The 24005-nt window shown below is 36.8% G+C and overlaps 1 protein-coding gene across 1 annotated transcript in view; it reads right to left on the bottom strand.

Moving 5' to 3' along the window:
• The window catches only part of LOC110446899, a 10285-nt gene extending 219 nt beyond the window's left edge, over positions 1–10066 (bottom strand). The window contains exons 1-2 of the mRNA XM_021492242.1: positions 9987–10066; positions 174–962 (exon numbers count right to left, since the gene is read on the bottom strand). Of these exons, the coding sequence (XP_021347917.1) occupies positions 174–962; positions 9987–10066 (869 nt within the window). The remainder of the gene's footprint in view (positions 1–173; positions 963–9986) is intronic.
• Between the last annotated feature and the right edge of the window lie 13939 nt (positions 10067–24005).

Raw genomic sequence — 24005 nt, forward strand, 5'->3', positions numbered from 1 at the left:
GTGGTGCTGGTTTTGATTGTGGTGCAGGTTTTGATGAAGATGCTGGTTTTGATGAAGATGCTGGTTTTGATGGTGATGCTGCTTTTGACTGTTTGTTGTTTTTGGTTGGTTTTCGTATAGACGTGAAACGAGATGGGTCTCCCGTGAGGATTTTCAAGTTATCTTGGCCAGACATGTCTGGGACTTGTGAGCCCCAGGCAGGTATGTCTGCAGATACTTGAACTGAAGCATCCTTGACTGCGACACTGTCAACCGGCGACCGGACTTTCGTCACTTGTGCATATGAGGGAGCAGCCACGTCCGTGCTCTCCACTATCCTCCTAGCCTCGGGGAAGGAGACATTTCGGGTAAATTTGACCCGCAATATCTCTCTCTCGCGATTCCAGGCAGGACAGTCTCGAGACGAAGCAGCATGCTTTCCCTCACAATTAACACAACGCAGGTTGGCAATATCACAGTCGCTTTGGTCCTCATGACCTTCACGACCACAGTACTGGCAAACGGTCTTCCGCCTACATCTTTTTTCATGATGTCCGTACTTCTGGCAGTTACGGCATCTTAATGGATTAGGGATGTAGACGGAGACACTGCACCTTTGGTAACCAATCACTACGGCCGAAGGTAGTGATGGGGTAGCAAAGGTCAGTACAAATGTGTCTGTTGGAACCAACTTGTTGTTCTTCTTGGACAAAATCCGTCGCACCTCAGAGACTGGGATCTCCTCCTCCTGGAAGTACTCCAGTATGGCGGCATCAGCGTCATTACGCAGGGCGGGGCATCTGATTACCCCCTTGCTGCTGTTTAGTGATGGATGTGCTTTCACTATAACACTGATACCTCCAAAACTGGTGGTACCCAGTAGGTTAATCGCCTGTTGTTTGCGAAAAACTTCGATTAGGAGATCGCCATATCCTAACGGTTTGACGGACTTGACGTCCCCAGCTATTCCTTTTATACCCTTCCTCAACAGAAGAGGAGACAATGTTGCTGCAGTTTTTCAACTAGTGGTTGACGACATGATGATGAATTGTGGGAATGTGGTAGTTGTAGGGTGTTTTTCTGTGTTTTTTTCATTACCCATGTATGTTTATTATTTAGTTCACTGTCTGTGTCCCCGCTCGCCCCGGAGCCCAACGAGGGGACACTAATATCAGCGCGGATATCCAGCGCCAAAGTGTCAGGGATACACAAAGTAGTATACTCGTATAAGTATACATAACGAGTATATATATTACCCGGAAGAGCATACTCTCGCGATTGACCCTAAGCCATCGCCTTCTTATAAGTATGTAAACCAACGGCTCGGCGTGACCAGCCGATTGGTGATAGAGAGCCAATACCACCTCTCGACTACCCAGAACCGAAGCCAAAGTAGTGTGTTGCAGAAAGTCGGATCATGTCTCCCTCCAATCCAGAGTTCAGCAGTGATTCCGACCCCTGCTCAACCGCCAGGATCTTCTTCCCCCAGGAATACGAGACGCAACCCACGGCAAACAGGTTGGCTCAAATTGGAGCTAATGTGAAAGCCTTCTGCTACGTTGACGCCCAGCCGGCGACAATCCCCCCCCCCCCCCCCCCGAAATGATCACATACGCACTGAGCACCAATGTACCCAGCCTCGGGACGTGGACCCAGCTTTCTTGGAGACCTTACAGTTATGAAACACTACAATACATAAACCTATAATTCTCTTGAATGCCAAATAACTAAATATCTTAGTCATAACATTATTTCTTTCCTCGTCAAAAGATATGGGATATATAATATATACTGTCAATGAAAACAAGTCATTCAGAAGGTATGTATTACTAACCTTCATTTTGAAAATGCAATAAATTGCAAAATCATTTCATCAATAGCTCTATTAAAGCTATGATTGTTAGCTTTGCTTCTCAGTAGCAAGTTTGGGCTACACCTTTTATTATTTATTCATCTGGTCTGAAGGTACAATGTGAGTTGATGCCTAGTGTCTTAACCTCAATATTTCATACAAAGGTGAGTGATACAGGCCCTCTCGGCCTCTTGTATATCATCTAAAACTCCCAGGTCTAAGGATGCATACATCGAAGTACATTTGGTTGAAATACAAGAGTGAGCTCGACTTACTTACAAGTTGACAGGTCAAATAGGTAACAAAAATAACTCCTGAAGAAATGAAAGTCCTAAAACCATGATATTTGGCTGTTAGCCTCCTTTGTTGGAGCCTTACTAAATAGTAAATATGCGCATAAAAAGACCTTGACGTATTTTCAAAGTCACAGAGGTCGAATATGTCAAAAACTTCAGCCTTATTATGAAGAACTTAAATGCCTAGAGTTGTTATATTTGGCTGTTTAAGCTCCCTTGGATGGACTTCATACGACTTCTTTTGAAGAAACCATACACTTGATATTATGAGTATGATATTTTTCAGGTTTTAAACTGAAATAAAAAACATCAGATAAACTTTTCAGGCCTCTTGTTATCTATGTAAAAGTTGATATACAGAGTACGTATATATAGAACCAAGGTTTTTGCCAGGTGTTTATAAGGTCTGGTACAGGGACCCATTCCAAATTGAAAAATGACCCTGTTTTTTCCCAATTTCAGTCTTTATTTTCCCAATTGGATTCAAAGTAATGTTCATACAAGTTTCCAGTCATTATTTGGGCAACGTCCATGAAGGAACATTCAAAATACATTAATAACAAAATATTGATATTGAATAAACAAACACAATGAAAACTGATGTGTTTATTTATTGCTATACATTTGTTATGTACCCATTGTTCCTAGTAAAGTCACAATGGTTGTTGTTACAAGTGTAACATGTTATATCACAGAAATGATGGTGTTATAACACTACCCACTAGCTTATAGCATGTAATAAAAGGCTGTAAAAAACCTGTATATATTTTTAGTGTACACAACATCATGTATGAGTGACTTCACATCTGGTCACTTGTTGATATCTTAGCTCAAGGACATTTCCATTAACTTAGTAGATAGAGCATATTACTAATGGACCAATAATTTAGGGTTTCAATTCTAAACGACGAAGGGGCATATAGAGTTGGAGTACTGGCTTATTTCACTTACAACACCAAGTTTCATGTCCAGTTGGGACACAAGCTTAGCTGTTACCCCGTTAATCCGTGAGCGGATTGGTCGAGTGGTTAACACTCCGACCTTCCAAGCAGGCGGCCGGGGTTCGATACCCGAAGTCGCCGTACGCATGGAATATTAGAGAAAGTGTTTTTCTCCTGCCCACACAACTCCAACAACCCAGGTGGAGTATAAAATGGTCTGGGGTAGGTGTTGCGGTATCTGTGCTGTAGCATTCAAGTGAGGTGGCACTATAAATGATACCGTTGGAAGATGGGTCCCACTACAAACAGAACACAACACATCTCCAGCACACACACAGACATGCACACATATGGAGATATTAGCCAGGTGGCATAGGACTAGTAGTTAGAGCCTAATAAGGCAGCTCCTGCGAATTCCTCAATATTGTATTGATTAATATATATATGCTAATTGTATTGACTGTATAAAATTGTATATCTATGTACTGTAAAACGCTTTAGAGTGGCTTATGTTAGATAGATAGGGCGCTATATCAAATGTTGTATATTATTATTATTATTATTATTGAAAAACAGTTAGAGGAACACTTTTTGCAACTCACATTGGAGGTTTTATTTTTTCAAAATTTCTGGTATTTTCCCAGACCTGTACAAGTGGGGACATTGATGAAATTTCCCAATATTTGCCAAATGCCGGTGATATTTTCCTAATTCCTGCTCAGGGGGCCTTTCCCAAAATAGCTGGCAAAAAGCCCGAGAACACATATTAGGATTGGTATACACATTATTTTCACTTCAAGAGTAATACAGAGTAATATTTACATTATTGTGAACTTGGAATCAATATATATAATATATATATGTAAAAGATGGGCATTGATTAGGTTGCCTTACAAGTGTCAGCTGAAGGGAATTTCCTTTTAGCTCAGCATTAGAGCATGTGGCTGGAGAGCCAAGGGTCGTGGGTTCGAGCAAAATATATATCTATTTAAATCTGTGGTTTATTTTTCCGTGAACTTTCCAGTTGGCATACATCTATGAGTAAGTCAGCAAATTTGTGCAGAATTTTTGTTTCAAAAGTTTCAGCTTGAAATATATGTTTATATTTTATAATGTTTTAAGGTTGCAACTTTTTAACAGATATTTATCTTAGCTAATGATGCTACACAATGAGTGAAATTTACACAAGACTGATATTTTAGATAATATAAACAAAATTATAAAAATTATACTAATTGTAAATTAAAACATGTTCTGTTTTGTTGAATTTATATAGGGTATATTTACCTTCAATTGGCTTTGAGATAAGTTAAATGTGAAGAAGCATTGAATCACTCATTATATCTAAAGACCCATTGATTTATATCTCATCTACCTCACCAGACTATGAACAGGACTTAATCCTTAAAAAAATACAAATAGTGTACAGAATATACACACACAGTGATATAAAACAAGTTCTTGTAACTGCCATTAGCATGTAATTGCTAGGTGTATTGAATTACAGCGAAGTAAAATTGCCTACAGTAGATTTGTGTTGAAGTACAAAAATGTGTAATACCTGTCTGTGATATTAAATACAAGTGTAATACCTGTCTGTGATACCAAATACAAGTGTAATACCTGTCTGTGGTACTAAATACAAGTGAAATACCTGTATGTGATTCTAAATACAAGTGAAATACCTGTCTGTGATAATAAATACATGTTAAATATCTGTGATATTCAAATATAAAATTTATCATTGTTATATTGGAAAAATTATAGCAAGATATATTTCATCATTTATGAAGTAATTAAATCAATTATCACGGGCATGATATACAATAGTTTATCGTTGTGATATTGGATAAAATATAGAAAGATGAATTTCATTATTTATGAAGTAAATTCTCGCGGGAATGATTTACTATAATTCGGAAAGAAATCAAAGAAATACAGAAGTTATTGTTATTTGTAGCAACATCACCTGTCAATCAATGGTCAGGTGTGAAACTGGTTCAGATGACACGTAGCCAAAGCCATACCTAAATACTTGTCAATCACATCACACGTGGACTTAATCCCTACCTTCATTCATTCATTCTTTATTAACCAAAAGCCCTTAGACTTATAGGTACATACATATATACATATAACATTATCTAAACATAATTAGAATAGACAGGAGAGTGACATCACAGTATACATAGAACACGTTCAATAATGTGAATATAACATTACTTTATTAACAATTACAGTTATGAAACACTACAATATATAAACCTATAATTAACGCCTCTTGAATGCCAAATAACTAAATATCTTACTTTCCTCGTCAAAAGATATGGGACATCAAATATATACTGTCAATGAAAACAAGTCATTCAGAAGGTATGTATCACTAACCTTCATTTTGTAAATGCAATTAATTGCAAAATCATTTCATCAATAGTTCTATTAAAGCTATGATTGTTAGCTTTGCTTTTCAGTAGCAAGTTTGGGCTACACCTTTTATTATTTATTCATCTGGTCTGAAGGTACAATGTGAGTTGATGCCTAGTGTCTTAACCTCAATATTTCATACAAAGGTGAGTGATACATGCCCTCTCGGCCTCTTGTATATCATCTAAAACTCCCAGGTCTAAGGATGCATACTTCAAAGTACATTTGGTTGAAATACAAGAGTGAGCTCGACTTACTTACAAGTTGACAGGTCAAATAGGTAACAAAAATAACTCCTGAAGAAATGAAAGTCCTAAAACCATGATATTTGGCTGTTAGCCTCCTTTGTTGGAGCCTTACTAAATAGTAAATATGCGCATAAAAAGACCTTGACCTACTTTCAAAGTCACAGAGATCGAATATGTCAAAAACTTCAGCCTTATTTTGAAGAACTTAAATGCCTAGAGTTGTGATATTTGGCTGTTTAAGCTCCCTTGGATGGAGCTTGACAAAATAAACCTATAATTAACGCCTCTTGAATGCCAAATATAAATATTTACCTAAATTGGATAGCTCTCTAACATTATTTATACTAAGTAGTTGTATTAATTTAACAATTGAGTATTTTTTTTGTCATAGTATAGTTTAATTTATCTGTGCCTCAAATCGCTATAAAATGGACAAATCAAAATGAAATGGAACTCGTCTTGTATATCTCTCAAATTCCATTTACAAATCCTGTTTCTGCGATGATCTGATGCTGTCTACATTGTTGTATAATGAAACAGGTGTGTACAGATGTGTAACTTTATGATTTCCATCGTCTTTACCAAAGAAATCACTGGTAATTATATAATTTGTTCAGATTGTTCCATGTTAAGAAAAAAGTAAAATTACACAGTTATCTTGATGATAAATAACCCTCGTTTTTAAATTATTTGTAGTTCTTAATAGAAATATTAGTCATTCAATATTGAGACAAAATAAGCCTACGTTTTACATACATGGAACACTCAATTACCCAGAAATAATGAAAGGTTAAAGTTTTATCAAAATGGTAACTAAATAAAAGAAAAACAAGAACAACGAAACTTGAATACAAATATTTACACACACACATATATATTTTCATAAATTTTCAAAATACCGGTATAACTATGGTACTTGATTAGTTGCTGCTCGCGATCTCCTGTATTCCAATACATTAGTTTAGAAACAAACAGAAATATAGTTAATGATCCTATTAAAAAAATGAATGTTTACGTAAAGTCTTTATATATGTAAGTTCTAACAATACAACATATAACAATTACAAATGGTAGTATATGAAAGTGAGTGAGTATAATTATGTTTTTTCCGTTATTGTCCTACTATCTACCACTAATGAAATATTCCAGCACTCTTTCCAGACATCGTTTACTTGTTAATATGTACAACATATTGTGGTTAAGACTTTAAAAAATATGGCTAGGTTAAGAAAAACATTTCACTAATGTGTATCTATTCGTTTACTGTTCCATTCGTGAATGAAACATAGCTTGAGTTCCTGTTCATGTGGTGAAAAATATAGAAAAAAACAATACCCTTTTTCTTCGAATGTCCTCTTATAGGTATTTCAGGCATCACATCTTCTCTCTGTATAATCTATTAGAGTTTGTAAATCTTCATGTTGTCATGGTGTCGTTGGAATGTCTAACGAAGCTAATAGAAATATACTTAATCATACTAGTTCCAATTTAAAAAAAATAAAAAATTCTCAATTTATAAATAATATCTTTATACATGCAAGTTCTAACAATATAAAATAAACTTCCACCAATAACTTCAAAATAAAAATGATTGGAAACCAGTATCTATAGGAAAAGACTAACATGGCCTGTTGTCTGGTCCCTTTCTTAATACATGTCTTGTTATATTTCTTCTACAATAATTGTATTAATCTTTGATTGTATTAACAATGAAATATTTTGAAATGAAATAGATCGAATCAAGGAGTTCCAAATAACGACGATCTTGCCAAAAAATACCCCGGTCCGCACGACATCGTTATTTGTATTGGGTACATTTAACTTTATATTTGAAGTATTGGGTAAATCGATACTTGTATTGGGTTGTATTGGTTGTATTGGGTAAATCGACACTTGTATTGGGTAGTATTGGGTTATATTGGGTAAATCGACGCGCCGTAATACCATCCTCAATGATGCTGTAATATCTGTCTGTGATATTTAATACAAGTGTTATACCTGTCTGTGATATTAAATACAAGTGGAATACCTGTCTGTGATACTAAATACAGGTGTAATACCTGTCTCTGATGATAAATACAAATGAAATATTTATCTGTGATACTAAATACAAGTGTAATACTTATATTTGGTAATAAACAGGTATACTGATCTACTTTCGTTTTCAATTAAATGCAAAAAAAAAAAAAGAGAATATCCTAAATAACCAAATGCTTTCACTTCAATATATATAATTATAAACACTTTTTACATGGTTGACTCCGCATTTTCTTCAATACAAGCGAAATACAGGGCAGGGAATCGGAGCAAGTAATCATCCTTCGTGTATTGTACTATAGAGCCTTCGGAAACTCGCTTTTTTCAATTCGGAACAAAAAATACGAAAACAAAAAAGCTGAATTAAAATAACAGAGGTGCAATGTACCACATTCCTACACGTCGACCTTAAATTTTTCGTCCGGAAGTAGCCGTCCAGTGGGGAAAACGCTGTATCCTTGAAGCAAAGACAATTGTGTTTTAACACATACATGAATATCTACATATAGTTAAAACAGTTTTTATGTTATTATTACATTTTTTTATTAAGATAAAAACTACATTCTGAGTAAAAAAAGTCCGTCACATAACATGCATGAAACTTCGTTAAGAGATTATCATAATATGACGTCACGTTCGGCCTTCATCCTTTATTTCCGGAAGGATGAAAAATAACCGGAAAATCTTGGAACTGATGTCCGAGGCATTTATCTCTTTGTCAGTGCTTCAAAACTTTTTTTTATTTCTGTATTTGCCACTGGCACAAAAAGTGAAAATGCGGAAATTTTCTTAAGGTCCTATTTGTTATCAACCAGGTTCTGTTAATTTTTTTACCGGGAGATATCTTCAAAAAGAGCCGGCGTTAAACCAGTAGGTCTACGTGTACATTAATTTTTTCATCGTCTAAAATGTTCATCAGCTTTAGATTTCGATTTGTTGAGAAAATGAACAAAATAATTTACGTTTTTTAAAGTCTTGTTATAGTCTTTACATAATTTATTTATGCATCACCACTCATAAAAGAAACAATTGATAATGCATTTATGTCGAAATCCACATTGATCGTACAGACAACCAACCCGATTTCAACGCTCTTTTTCAGCAACGTATTACTTTTTCATAACGCGTGCCGATTTATAACTAGTTACAGACAGAAACTGTTTAATTTCTCGGTGTCTGTTACAAAATTTAAAATTCAACCCAGTGTTTCAGGAGGAACAGGAATTGAGACTACATATCGATATAACGACAATCTCAGTTACATCAAAATATTACTAAGTATTTTTTATTTATTTTTGTTAACTTATATGTTTATACCTCTACTTACATTAATCGTCAAACATGTAATATGATTTTGTATCTATAGTAATTACCAAACAATTTTTCCCCAACTTATCTCAATCATTCTTTTTGTGCCCTGGTGGAAGAACGCAGAGTTAATTAATAATTAATTATCAATGTTGGGGGGAACGAGAGTATCCTGAGAAAACCCGCGTGGTCGGGCAGGTGTCCGGGATCGAATCCGGCCATCTTGGTGCAGACGAGCGCGCTATCAACTGCATCACCCGACCCACCATATAAGATACGCACAAGAGCCCATGTCTACTTTAGCTTTGACTGGATGAAAGTAGTGTCATTGATGCAAGAATTATATTGTGACTATGTTTTCACCAACCATCTTTGATACAAAAAATCTACATACAAATTCGGCTACTCCTGATATTTTTGTTTGAGCTAATATTTATAACTGTAAGGATCTTAGCAGTTTAGATGGCTGGGCATTCACACGACAAAATGGCGAGGAAAACTTTAATGTAAAATTACTAAACAGGAGAAAGTTACTTTTGAGAGGATCGAAAGAAAATCATGATCTCATTTTTTTCTAGTTATGCGAACTTTCTGTACAAAATTTACTTTCTGTAAATGGAATTGCTACATTTTTTCGGTCAAACGTGCAACACACTGAAAGCTCCAAATGATATACATAAAAGCCAAGCACTCATTATCACAAGAAACAAATATTGCTGTACTACAACTGTATAAGAATTTATTGAAAATATCAATTTGGGCCTGGACAGGTTTGGTCCATATGCAACATATAAAACGACGTAAAATTGGCGGGCAAATCTGACGTTGCATGCTTTATGATGTCATAATTTAGCTGATTACAACGGGGGCTGCACTAACCCGAATGCCTCTCCGAACTTACCCCATGACAGAGCTCGTTGGGCCATCCGATCCTCCGACAGGAAAAGTATAATACTTCTTCAAAAACGGACGTGTTTCCATACTTCGAAGAACGGACTTTAATAAAAATGGGTCGAATTTAACCCGGTCTCCCCTTAAACATTTCAATGGAACAGCACATCCAAAGTATTTCAATGGAACAGTACATCCCATGCATTTCAATAGAAACAACACATCCCAAGTATTTCAATGAAACAGCACATCCCATGAATTTCAATAGGAACAACACATCCCAAGTATTTCAATAGCAAAAGCATATCCCTAATATTTTAATAGGAACAACACATCCCAAGTACTTCAATAGAAAAGCAGAGCTCCAGTAGTTCGACGGGATCAGATATTACCAGTATGTCAACGGGAACAGCATAAACCTAGTATTACAATAGTCATAGTACATCCAAAAAATAACAATGGAATAGCACATCCAAATCATTTCAATGGAACAGCACATACAAAGCATTTCAATGGGAACAGCACATCCCAAGTGCTTAAATGGTACAGCACATCCCCTGTATTTCAATGGGAACAGCACATCCAAATAATTCAATGGAACGACTAATTCCAAGCACTTCAATGAGAACTGCACATCCAATGTATATACATGTAAGTTAGATTAGTAAATTTAATTGAGTAATTGTTTCCATTGAAGAGTTTAATACAGTCTGCGATTCTTTTAGTAGGATACAACAAGCTTATTCTATGGAAACAGCACATCACCAGCATGTCAATGGGAACAGCACATCCATAGTATTTCGATGGGAACAGCACACCCCTAGTATTGCAATGTAACAGCACATCCTCATTATTCCAAAAGCAACAGCACATACCAAGTATCTCAATGGAACAGTTTAACCCAAGTAAGTCAATGGAACATCAAATCCGAAGATTTTCAATGGGAACAGCACATCATAAGTACTTCAATGGAACAACACATTTAAAGTATCTCAATAATGAATATGCATTTCTTCGAGAATCGGACACAATGTGGTTTTGCGCCAGTTGCAAACAACTAGTGAAGATTAATATCAGAAATGATATGATTTAGTAGATTGAGGAAATGTGTCCGAAAGTTAGAGGGCGATATGAGAAAATAAGTTCTTTACTAAAAAAAAATCTCCAGTAAATGTGACGCGGAGACGAAGAGCAAACTCATCATAGAGTAAAAAGCCAAAGACCCTAAATTCCAACAGGGAAATACCAAAGAACCAGAGAACGTTAAAACAATCACGACTGAAATCAATGAGAGGAAATCACGAGAATGCAATATTGTAATTTATGGTGTAGAGGAGAAGGACACTAATATACGCGATGAGAGAGTATCCATGATACAAAGGCTGTAAACAGTATCCTCAACAAATGTGATGTCGGAGATAACGACAGTATAAAATGTATTAGACTGGGAGACTGGGAAGAGTCAGCAAACAAGGTAACACTAGGCCATTACTGGTGTCATTAACAACCCCGGAAGAGAAGAAAAGTATGTTTAAAATATAAAGAGTTATATACTCTTTATAGACAGTGAAGGTTTCAGGAAATATATAAGCAGTAATGATCTCACTAGAGCAGAAAGGGAGGATGAAAAGAAGGCTGTGGGAAGAAGCCAAAACCATGCAGGGTATCAACACATCAGAGTATGTGAACAAAGTCAGAGGTCCACCCTAGGCAAGGAAAGCAACCAGATTTAAAAGAAACAGCAATAAAACCAGAGACATCAACAACAGGAGCGTTTGTAAGTTTTCTTCACTAATGCGGAACGACTAAAAAATAAATGATCAGAACTAAACTCAAGAGTGATAAACAGAAGTAAAATCCAAAAACAGGCTCAGAATATGAGAACAACGGAATTCGACGTTGTAGGACTTATTGATTATCAATTGTTTAACAGAAATGTGGACAATAACTTAGAAGAAGGCATGATATTTTATGTCAATAATCTACTGTCGGTATCGAAAGTAGTTATGGGAAATGATTTCCAAGAGTATCTGATCGTAGAGATTAAACTGAAACAACAACAGGAGATTTATAGTAGGTCATGTTTATTGGTCAGATTCAGGCACACCAGAGAATGATAACAAATTACAATTAATACCAGATGAAGCATCAAGTAAAGGATGATTTTCGGATATACTGATAATGGGAGATTTTAATCACCCGAATATCAATTGTAACACCTCGAATACGCAAGGCAATAGTACAGAGTCGCAAGAATTTAACTTCATACTGAAACTTGGATCACCTAACCAGATGGCAGGGTAAGGATAATCATCATAGCATTGAGTACCTTAGCCCACTTGGAAAAAAGCGATTACTGCGTTCTATCGTTCAGTGAAGAATGCAAAGTCCCAACAATCGCCAGGACAAAAACCAAGAAACGTTACGATAAAGCGAACTATCCAGAAATAAATCAGGAAATCCGTCAGTTCAATTGGGACAAACTATTAAATGACTCAAACAGGGTAAATGAAAACTGGGAAATTTTCAAAAAGATTATAAAGGTTATAGAGGATAAGTACGTCCCTTCCAAATATGTTCGGGTTGGGAGTAGCAACAAGTTCAGTTTCCAAGCAGACAAACCTACACTTGAATTTATCAGGAAAAAATATTCACTTTCTCGGAAAGCATCCACGAATAAGGACCCTGAAGTGCGGAAAGGAATACAACAGGGTACGAAACCAAGTAAGAAAGCTCACTCGTAATCTTCGGAAAGAGTTTTAACACAACTTAGCAACTAAATCCAAGCGAAATCAAAACAAAAGGCTATTTGGAGATACATCAATTCTAAGTTCAAATTTAAAACTAGTGTTGGCGACCTGTATAGTAAACTGGAAAACAAGAAACAAGGAGGTTACCGGAAAAATCCAAATGTTCTCATGAAGTTTTTTGTAGTGTGTTTGTAACAGAAGGAAGTGCAAACATACCAAGAACTCAAAATAAAAAGGTCAAGGCGGAAATGATACCCTCAAAATGCATGAACATCAAGTACAAGATATCTTTCCAGCTTAAAACTAGAGAAGTGACCAGGACTTGATGAACTACACCCAGCATACTTGAAAAACACTGCCAATATTCTATTACCAGACCAATGACAAAACTCTTCAACCAGTCGCTATCCTCCGGATACCTACACGAAGACCGTAAAAAAACAAAAGTGTGCGCCATATTCTTCTTCCATACAGACGATACTAAAGTTTAAAGTTTTCAAAGTAATAACCAAGAATGAAGATTCAAAGATATTTCAACGAGACCTGGATAACATGTGCAAGTGGAGTGAGGATTGGCTAATGAAAATGCACTCAGATAAGTACAAACACATGCACATCGGAAAGTCCGTGGGAACACTAGAGAGTTGGCATGTCAAACATAAACGTAATGGTAAATAACTATTAACAACAACTAGTTAAAGGATATTGGAGTAATAATAGAGCCAGACTTTAGTTTTGAACATCATACAAGTGAGAAAGTGAAGAAAGCCAACCCAATGTTTGCCATGCTAAGAAGAACCTTTTATTTTATGGACAGACACTTATTTATGCAGCATTGTCTTGGCCAGTTGCAACTTGATTATGCAAGTGCAGTCTGGTATCCATATAAATACAAGCATATTGATTTAATTGCCCAACGCTGAGCGACCAGATGCTTACCTGGACTACAAAAAATATCATATGAAATCTACTTACATTATCATACAGGCGTATGCTGCTTGGGGACATGATTGAAGTTTATAAGATGATCAGTGGCGCATATGACAAGGAATGCTGTACTTCTATAAAAGTATGGTCAGATGTGGCCATAAAACACGGTGAAAGAGGAAATTCAAAAAAACTGTTTCCACAAAGGGCAACCTCATCATTAAGATGGAACTCTTTCACTGTGAGAGCATCACTCATATGGAACAATCTACCAGAATATGTGATATCTGCTCCAACTACAAACTGATTTAAAAATAGACTAGACAAATTTTTGGAAAACCAAGACCTGATTAATAAATACAGAGCCGAACTTTTAATATGAACTTTGATAAAAATTTAACAGAACTTAACTGTCTATACTATATATATAACGTTGTATATTTTGTTTACATCATTAGTATTATTAGGTACTGTATGATTTTGTGTCCGGTGAAGAGGTTCAAATCCTGTACCGGAATAAACTTAACTAAGCTTAACTATATGAGGATAGTCAGCGTTGGACAGAATAGTCTGAAGGTTAAAATTAAATGCCATTAATATTCGAAGAGTAAATTCGAGTGTGCAATAGTTCCTCTTGGTTATTGGCTGTACGTAAGTGATTTTCATGTAAAGATCAGGTGCCCAGCAGCTTTGTTGCATTTTCTTGCTAAATATGGTGATATCATGAGGGTACTTTTTAGATGGTCATTATAGACATGCGGTCCTTACTGCAGGTTTCGCGGTAGTTACACAATTCTGATGCAAAGCAAGTAGGTAATCTAACAATCTCTCTTCTTCCTTTTGTATTTTTTTTTATCGATTTTAGTACAATTTAATGACATCGATCCAGACCCGCAAAACAATATATATGTATATAAAATGCTGCCGTTTGTGTTTGCTATAAATGGAGACACTAATTTAATCGTTACAATTAGTTTTGCACACTGTTGATTTATCTTACAGAATTTTGCGCTGGATCACCGATATCAGTGACAACAGCCACTTTCACAATTGATAAGTCCCGAGGTGTCCCGATCGCTATCTACTCGTGTCTCCCTGGGTATGGCTATGTCCGTGGCGGTAAGGAGTCTTATTGTGATCCTCTCACGAAAACATGGAGCAATCCTGGAATTGTTTGTTCGCAAAGTAAGTGAACATTCATAATAAAATATAATCGGCAAAATTCCATTAAATCCTATTTCTTATTTTTCTTACCATCGTTAATCGAAGTACAGGCACGGGTTTAGTCGGCAACTAAAAACGAAACCCTTAGTGAATCTAATAAATTAAATGCCTAGTACCTCACAAATTTCCCTGCCACGCCTTTAAATTCTCCTTTAGTAGACAATTTTATGCAACTGTTTGTCGATGTTCATCAGTGTTTCTCTTTGCTTTGGTTTCATCTTTTACCATATGAATTTTTAGAAGGAGTTACGTCTTTGATGAATTTGATGCTTTTATATTACTAGTTTTGCTTTGCTTAAACTTAATAATTCAACCTGTAAGGATTATGTAAGTAAATGTTCACTGCAGTTGAAAAAATTGGAAAAATATCTTTTTTTTAATCTTTTCACTTGATATTTAAAAATAAATAAACGAACAAACACGAAAATGTACGTCTAATATGCTTAACAGGGCGAGCAATTATTTAATACAAAATCACACGACCCCTTTATTAATTTCTAAAATAGGATCTATATTAAAAACACTGGTTTTTAAACCCAACAAATGTCGCTACAAACAGACGAAACATTGAAAAAAGTGTATGCAAGGGTTCCACTGAAGATTTATATTGGACATTCCTACTTTCGCTTTATTCTCACGTGATTTAATACACATTGATTTACGTTTTAGGTTTACCGGAAGGGTGTGGAGACCCGCCTCCACTTAATGTCCCACATAGCGTGACACGCCCATATGAGGGAGACGATTTCGACGCTGTATACATATGCCCTAGTCTCAGTGGTCAAGATTCCGTTGACCACTGTCCATACACACGTTGCACAGGACTAGAACATTGGACAGAGGGTGCTAACTTGTCTTGTTCAGGTATGTATTTCATTCTATTTATTAAGGTGCTGACACTTATAACAATAATTTTTCGTATCCTTTTCTTAGCAGTTCTACGATAGCAGTTTTTAAAATGCTGATTATAAAATACACGTTTTGCAAATGCTAAGCTTTGTCCCAACACCCCTAGAGATCGGGGAATAGAACATACCTGCTTTGACCTATTGCCTGGTTTATAAAGGGTGATTTACTTTCAAAATCATTCCTTCTCAGTAGTTGGAAACACGATATTGAATACATTTTCTGCGATCACTGTTTAACTTGTGCTCTGTGTCTTTCTTTCTTTTGCTTCCTTTTTTATTTGCTAGCTCCAGGCTTGGTAAAACCTATGTTTGACCTTTTTGTTGAGCGTACGCTAAATAGAGAAAGTTTATTGAGCCTTTTCCCTGCCCGACAAAAATTAACAAATAAGATCGGTACTTATTATTCCTGGTTTCAGCTTTTTATGGGCATCAGTAAGGAATGATTGCTCTGTGTCAATATGACATGGCCGGAGTGTCTTGCTACCTCGTCCAAATACTAGCATATCGGTGTCAGTATGACATGGTCGGAGTACCTAGTCCATATACTAGCATATCGGTGTCAGTATGACATGGCCGGAGTACCTCGTTCATATACTAGCATATTGGTGTCAGTATGACATGGTCGGAGTGTCTTGCTACCTCGTCCATACACTAGTATCTCGGTGTCAGTATGACATGGCCGGATTACCTCGTCCATATACTAGTATCGCGTTGTCAGTATGACATGGCCGGAGTACCTCGTACATATACTAGCATATCGGTGTCAGTATGACATGGCCGGAGTACCTCGTCCATATACTATTATCTCGGTGTCAGTATGACATGGCCGGAGTGTCTTGCTACCTCGCCCATATACTAGCATACTGGTGTCAGTATTAAAATGGCCAAAATGTCGTGCTACCTCGTCCATATAATAGTATATCGGTGTCAGTATGACATGGCCGGAGTAACTCGTCCATATACTAGCATATCGGTGTCAGTATTAAAATGGCCAAAATGTCGTGCTACCTCGTCCATATACTAGCATATCGGTGTCAATATGACATGGCCGGAGTGTCTTGCTACCTCGTCCATATACTAGTATCTCGGTGTCAGTATGACATGGCCGGAGTACCTCGTTCATATACTAGTATCTCGGTGTCAGTATGACATGGTCGGAGTACCTCGTCCATATACTAGCATATCGGTGTCAATATGACATGGTCGGAGTGTCTTGCTACCTCGTCCATGTACTAGCATATCGGTGTCAGTATGACATGGCCGGAGTACCTCGTCAATATACTAGCATATCGGTGTCAATATGACATGGCCGGAGTACCTCGTTCATATACTAGTATCTCGGTGTCAGTATGACATGGTCGGAGTACCTCGTCCATATACTAGTATTTCGGTGTCAGTATGACATGGTCGGAGGACCTCGTCCATATACTAGTATCTCGGTGTCAGTATGACATGGTCCGAGTACCTCGTCCATATACTCATATACTAGTATCTCGGTGTCAGTATGACATGGTCGGAGTACCTCGTCCATGTACTAGTATCTCGGTGTCAATATGACATGGTCGGAGTACCTCGTCCATATACGAGCATATCGGTGTCAGTATGACATGGTCGGAGAACCTCGTCCATATACGAGCATATCGGTGTCAGTATGACATGGTCGGAGTACCTCGTCCATGTACTAGTATCTCGGTGTCAATATGACATGGTCGGAGTACCTCGTCCATATACTAGTATCTTGGTGTCAGTATGACATGGTCCGAGTACCTCGTCCATATACTCATATACTAGTATCTCGGTGTCAGTATGACATGGTCGGAGTGTCTTGCTACCTCGTCCATATACCAGCATATCGGTGTCAGTATGACATGGCCGGAGTACCTCGTCAATATACTAGCATATCGGTGTCAATATGACATGGCCGGAGTACCTCGTTCATATACTAGCATATTGGTGTCAGTATGACATGGTCGGAGTGTCTTGCTACCTCGTCCATATACTAGTATCTGGGTGTCAGTATGACATGGTCCGAGTACCTCGTCCATATACTAGCATATCGGGGTCAGTATGACATGGCCGGAGTACCTAGTCCATATACTAGTATCTCGGTGTCAGTATGACATGGTCGGAGTACCTCGTCCATGTACTAGTATCTCGGTGTCAATATGACATGGTCGGAGTACCTCGTCCGTATACTAGCATATCGGTGTCAGTATGACATGGTCGGAGAACCTCGTCCATATACGAGCATATCGGTGTCAGTATGACATGGTCGGAGAACCTCGTCCATATACGAGCATATCGGTGTCAGTATGACATGGTCGGAGAACCTCGTCCATATACGAGCATATCGGTGTCAGTATGACATGGTCGGAGAACCTCGTCCATATACTAGTATCTCGGTGTCAGTATGACATGGTCCGAGTACCTCGTCCATATACTAGCATATCGGTGTCAGTATGATATGACCGGAGTGTCATGTTACCTCATCTTACATGAGTTTTCATTTCAAATGAGATTTATGAAACGAGCCTAAGAATTTTTCATTTTGGCGAGCCTCTGGCGAGCTTTAATGAAAAAAGTGGTGACTGTTTTCATAAATTTCATGTAACATCCTTTTTTATCACATAATCAAGATTAAAAAAGGTTGTTACACAATTTTCATGAACCTTGAAATGTAAAAAGCCGCCATTTTGACTCCAGTACGTAAGTTTGTGACGTCATGTACTTGTCCTAGGTGTGACGTCACAATTGAAACAATTGAAACTTACAACGAATCATAGGGCTGATAGGTCATATTACATGGGTTAACACGCAAAAAAATACGACATCGGTATATTCACTGGATAGCACAGTACATAATGTGATAAACTAGTATCCCGGTGTTAAAAATGACATGGCCGGAGTGTCGTGCTACCTCGTCTTTACACTAGTATAAAGTTATTTACATTGTACTTACAAAAACATTGTTTTGATGTCGTTTAGAACAGGCAAGACAATATACTGACGAGATAACAACACAACCATTTTTATATTTAACAAACAATGCCTTACTGTTTGCTTATTCGCTTATTTGCCATCAATGGTATCCTTTAAACTCAGTTCGAGGTTGTTGCGTTGTTGACATTGTTTCTTCCTGTAAAGGTTTGATGACCTTTATTGAATGATAAGAAGACGTTTTGGAGATAAAGAACTGACATATACCTTAAAATTTATCTCGAAGTTTATTGTAGATTTTCTTATTAACTAAATTCTTTTAATTCGCTCTCTTTAGATTTTCTTTTCCTTTATGTGGCATTCTAAGACAATGAAAGATATAGAGATAAATCGTACAGTTACACGCTAGAAGTTTTATATTATATTCTACAGAAAACGGATTAGCTTTTCACAGAATGTAATGTTTTGTAAAGTTTTATTATATTATTTTAACGGACAATTATCGAAAACATTATCAGTATAATGAACAAAATAAAAAACGATATGTTGCAACTGAGTAAAGTCCTAACAGGCCAGTGGCTATATAAAGTGGATTACGTCTTCACAATTCAAATACGGCGGAGGATTGAGACATCAATACCATTGCCCTTAGATTACCATGTATCATTATATTATTGCAGTGAAGGACTGTTTCGAAGACCCCGTATACGAAGGTCACATGACGTGCACTGAAACAGGAAGAACGTGTCAACGTTGGGATGAACAAACACCTCACTCGCATTTCTACTACACCGATAGGAGTGACTACCACAATTACTGTAGGATCTCGTTTGACACTTCCAGACCTTGGTGCATGACCACGGACCCCGCTTCAAGATGGGAGTACTGCCCAGTTCCTAAATGTTAGTGGTCGTAGACGGATTTACGTCTGGCATTTTGATCGGTAAAGCGTTCTTTCAAACATATAATGTTAATCAAAAACAATCAAGGAGATATGGCGGTAGTTCTCACAAACTATTAGGCCCAGAGCGTTGTGGAATTTGTAGTGCATGTTTTCAAATCGGCAAAGCAAATGTATTACATATATCAAGCTACAAGTACAAAATATCAATTAATATGAAACTTATGTCAGTGGCAAATGATATATAAAAATAGATGTATTTAAATTTTGATAAAAATGAAATTTGATAATAACACACTGCCTTATACATTCTTCTTATTTAATTGTTAATAAAACGGTTAAATGGTGCTCCAACTATAAACTGAATTTTGCTGACGTAACAGAGAAGGCGTAGCAGTACCTGTTACTACTCCACAACAAATTGTGTAAACACGTGTTCCTCATAACTTATCCAACTATAGTGACTTCAACTCCAACTTCTGTCCTTCAGACTTTGACAATATAGCTTTGACGGAGACATGGTTACATGATGGTGTTTTTAGCAGTGAGTTATTGGACCCAGATCATTTTAACATTTTTAGGAATGACAGAAATTCGTCCAATTCCATGAAATCTTAAGGCGGAGGTGTGTTATTAGCTATACATACACAGTTTCAGTGTACCCACAGAACCGATTTACAAACTGACTGTGAGGTAGTAGTAGTCTAAATATCCACAAATAAAAGTAAACTTTTTGTGGCTTCCATTTACCTTCCGCCCAACTGTCCACTTGATTATATTAATGAATTCGAGCGATCCATCGAATTATTAATGGACAGTATTGGTGAGAAAAGTGACATTTTAATAGTAGGAGACCTTAATTTCCCCGATATCCCTACGAAACCGTAGACGATATTGCCAGGTATACAGCGATACTGAACGCCGTTAGTGAACATGATTTACACCAATATGTAACGAGTTCGACCAGGCGTGACAAAATACTCGACTGGGTCCTGGGCTCTCTGGACACGGTAGCAGTCTCGGTGTTTGACCCGATTTTGGAATCCGACCATCTAGCAATCTCGGGGAACCTCACCATATCCGATGCGGCGCGTTATAGTAATATGGACCGTACAGCTTTTAACTATAATCGTGCAGACTTTATATTCATGAAATGTGTCCCCATGATTACATTAAGAAAACGATGTTTTCCAACATGGTATGAAAATGACCTTATAGCAATGGTTAAAGAGAAAGAACGAGCGTTCAAAGTCTATGTCAAGGCCGGTATACGACGTGATTCTCCTGAATATGCTATTTTTTCTTCTCTACGGTAGGAGTTGAAATCACTCCAAGCATCTAAATACTATGATTATATCACCAATGTTGAACATTTTGTAAAAGACAATCCCAAACGTTTTTGGGGATTTGTGAAAGGAAAGCGGAAGGAGGAGACTGTCCCGGACTCTGTAATTCAGACTGTTCATAGTCGTATTCCAACAATGTTGAATCTGCAGATATGTTTAACGCTTTCTTCAAAAGTGTATTCTGTATGACGACGATTGTCGTCTTCCTCAAATCTAGGTACAAAAATAATTTGACTGCCCGCTAAGCACAATTGTTTTGAATTGTACTGATGTTCAGAAGGCACTTACACAAATATATGTAAAAAAGCTTGTGGCTACGACAGCATATCTGGTGTCGTTTTTAAAGAGTATGCTGATGAGTTATGTGTACCACTGTGTAACATTTTCAACCGTTCATTGAAAGATGGCATATTTTTAAGTATTTTTAAAAGGGTTTATGTAATTCCCATTTTTAAATCTGGTAAACGTAATGAAGTCTCTAATTTCAGACCAGTATCTTTATTACCAATTATTTCTTAAGTTTTCGAAAAACTGATTGACGTATACTTTGCTAATTTTATAAATCCGCTTATCTGCGATGAGCAACATGGTTTTATGCCAAAAGGGTCTACTGTTTCAAACCTTGCAAGTTTCAACGATGAGATTTCCAAAGATAAAATAGTAGAATTACTGATTTTTCAAAGGCATTTGACAAAGTAAACCACAGATTATTATTGCATAAGTTTAAATTGTATGGTGTAGAAGGTAGCATTTTAGATTGGTTTACTACTTATTTGAAAGACAGATTCCATTCTGTCAATGGGGCAACATCCGGTTGGTGCGATGTGATTTTCGGTGTGCCTCAAGGTCCGATACTTGGACTTAAACTTTTTTTAGTTTTTATCAAAGAACTGCCATCTATTGTGAAATTTTCTAAAACTCTTATGTTTGCCGACGACAGCAATTTTTTTAAATGTGTAAGAACGTTGTCTGAGTTTGAGCAGCTACAGAGCGATATATATATAGTGTATGATTGGTGCACTGTGTGGAAAATGAAAGTGAAAGTGAAGAAGTGCTGCCAGGTCATTTTTATTAACAAGGAGAAATGTATGAATTTTAATTACACTATGAACGGTGAGAACCTGAAGAATGAAATGTGTGTGAAAGATCTTGGTGTTTGGCTGACCTCTTCAATGAGTTTTAGTACCCACATTAGACGTACTGTTTCCAAATCATTGCGAATGCTCGGTTTTACACAAATACCTGTTTTAAGGTCTTTATATATGTCTTTGTCAGGAGTCAGTTAGAATACTGATGTCAGATCTGGTCTCCTTACCAGGCATCTTCAATTCCCCAAGTCGAAGTTGTCCAGCTTAAATGTTTGAAATATTTTAAGTTTTAAGGCACACGTTGACTACAATTCCATGTCTTACGCTTACACTTGTAGGCATTTTAATCTTCCTAGCCTCAAACATAGTCGAGCATTTTAAGACTTTGCATTTCTTTACAACTGTGTTAATAGTGCTTTTGATTGTCCATATTTAGTCAAGCAAATGTGTTTTTTTAGTCCCTGGTCGTTGATTTTGCACCAGACTGTGATATGTTTCGTTCCTCTCTCGCCGAATTCAAAGTACGGTTAAAGAATATTTGCTATCATTAACTCCTTTTATTTTATATATGAGTACCTTTTTGTCTGTGTTACATGCATAACTACCTGTGATATTTCATACTTGTGTTGTAATGTTATTATCCATTCTGTAAGTGGACCCTTTGGTCTGTTAAATTGGAAATAAATAAACTAAGACTAAAAGCTACATGTGATTTAAGTCGGGGTTCATTCGTCGTGCGTCCGTAAACAATTTACATTTTCAACTTCTTCTCCAAAACCCCTGAACCAATTTCAATGAAATTTTCCAGAAACCTTCCATGGCCAAAGGTCAACCAAAATAGTGAATGATATGGTCCCCAGTCCCAAGGGGCCTGATGGACGGGGCCAAAACGGGTCGATCTAAATGAAATTTCAAAAATCTTCTTCTCAAGACAAAGATATGGTAGAATCAAATACTCTTCATAGATGGAAGGGTTTTAAGGTGCTCTACCAAAATTGTGAATTTTATGACCCTAGGGTCTTACGTTTACCCCTGGGGAAGGGGGGATTTATTATGGCAAATGATACTTTGAATATTACATGTTGATAACTTGATTGGAATTATAACCCTGAGTTGACAGTTTGATACTTTGACAATTTTGAGCCAGCTCTACCCCCAAGGGCGCCCAAAGGAGTCAGTGTGCTAACATTTCTTTTTTTCCTTGTTTAGAATCAGAGGTGCTAGTTTCAAATACTTTTCAGTCTTTAATCTGTATGGTTGTTTTATTGTTTTTTTGTCACATTGAATAATACTTCTGTTCATGTTTAAAAAACAAAAATCAACTCTCTGTATAAATATATCAGAACTCGGGTGACCGTTAAGGTCCATGGGCCTCTTGTTTTAACGAATGAACGCATCTACCTATGAGTCAACAAATATACATAAATTACATAGACTAAATAACAAGAATAGACCCTTATACGCCACCATACATAAAAATGTATTCATCATAGTTAGCAGAAAATTGATAAAATTATTGGAAAATCAATATTTGTGTCTGTGTACTGCTGAAGTAAGCATCGCACCATTCAATAAAAAAAAAACTTTCAGTACGGTTAGCACATCTAAAACAGCTATCGTAATACGAAACTCGACAGGTGGTTGAAAAAGATTTGCAAAAGTTGTGGATTGTGTGAAAAAGCGGGAAAACTAATTGGCTTACTTGGAATTGTTGGCTACTATACTGCATACAACTGCTGAAGAGATTTCAATGACAGATATATGAGCCATACCAGATACAACGTGACAAACTTTTTCATCATCTTACAATTAAGTCGTCAGCAACTTTAAACAATGTAGTATTACACAGATAATGCTAATCAGATAAAAACAATTCTAATAAAGAACAATAACTAAAGAACTTAGACAAATTGAACACAAGTTTCAATAGTTCACTCCACGAATGTTG

This window comes from Mizuhopecten yessoensis, unplaced genomic scaffold (assembly GCF_002113885.1).
Source record: "Mizuhopecten yessoensis strain PY_sf001 unplaced genomic scaffold, ASM211388v2 scaffold3029, whole genome shotgun sequence".
Classification (NCBI taxonomy): domain Eukaryota; kingdom Metazoa; phylum Mollusca; class Bivalvia; order Pectinida; family Pectinidae; genus Mizuhopecten; species Mizuhopecten yessoensis.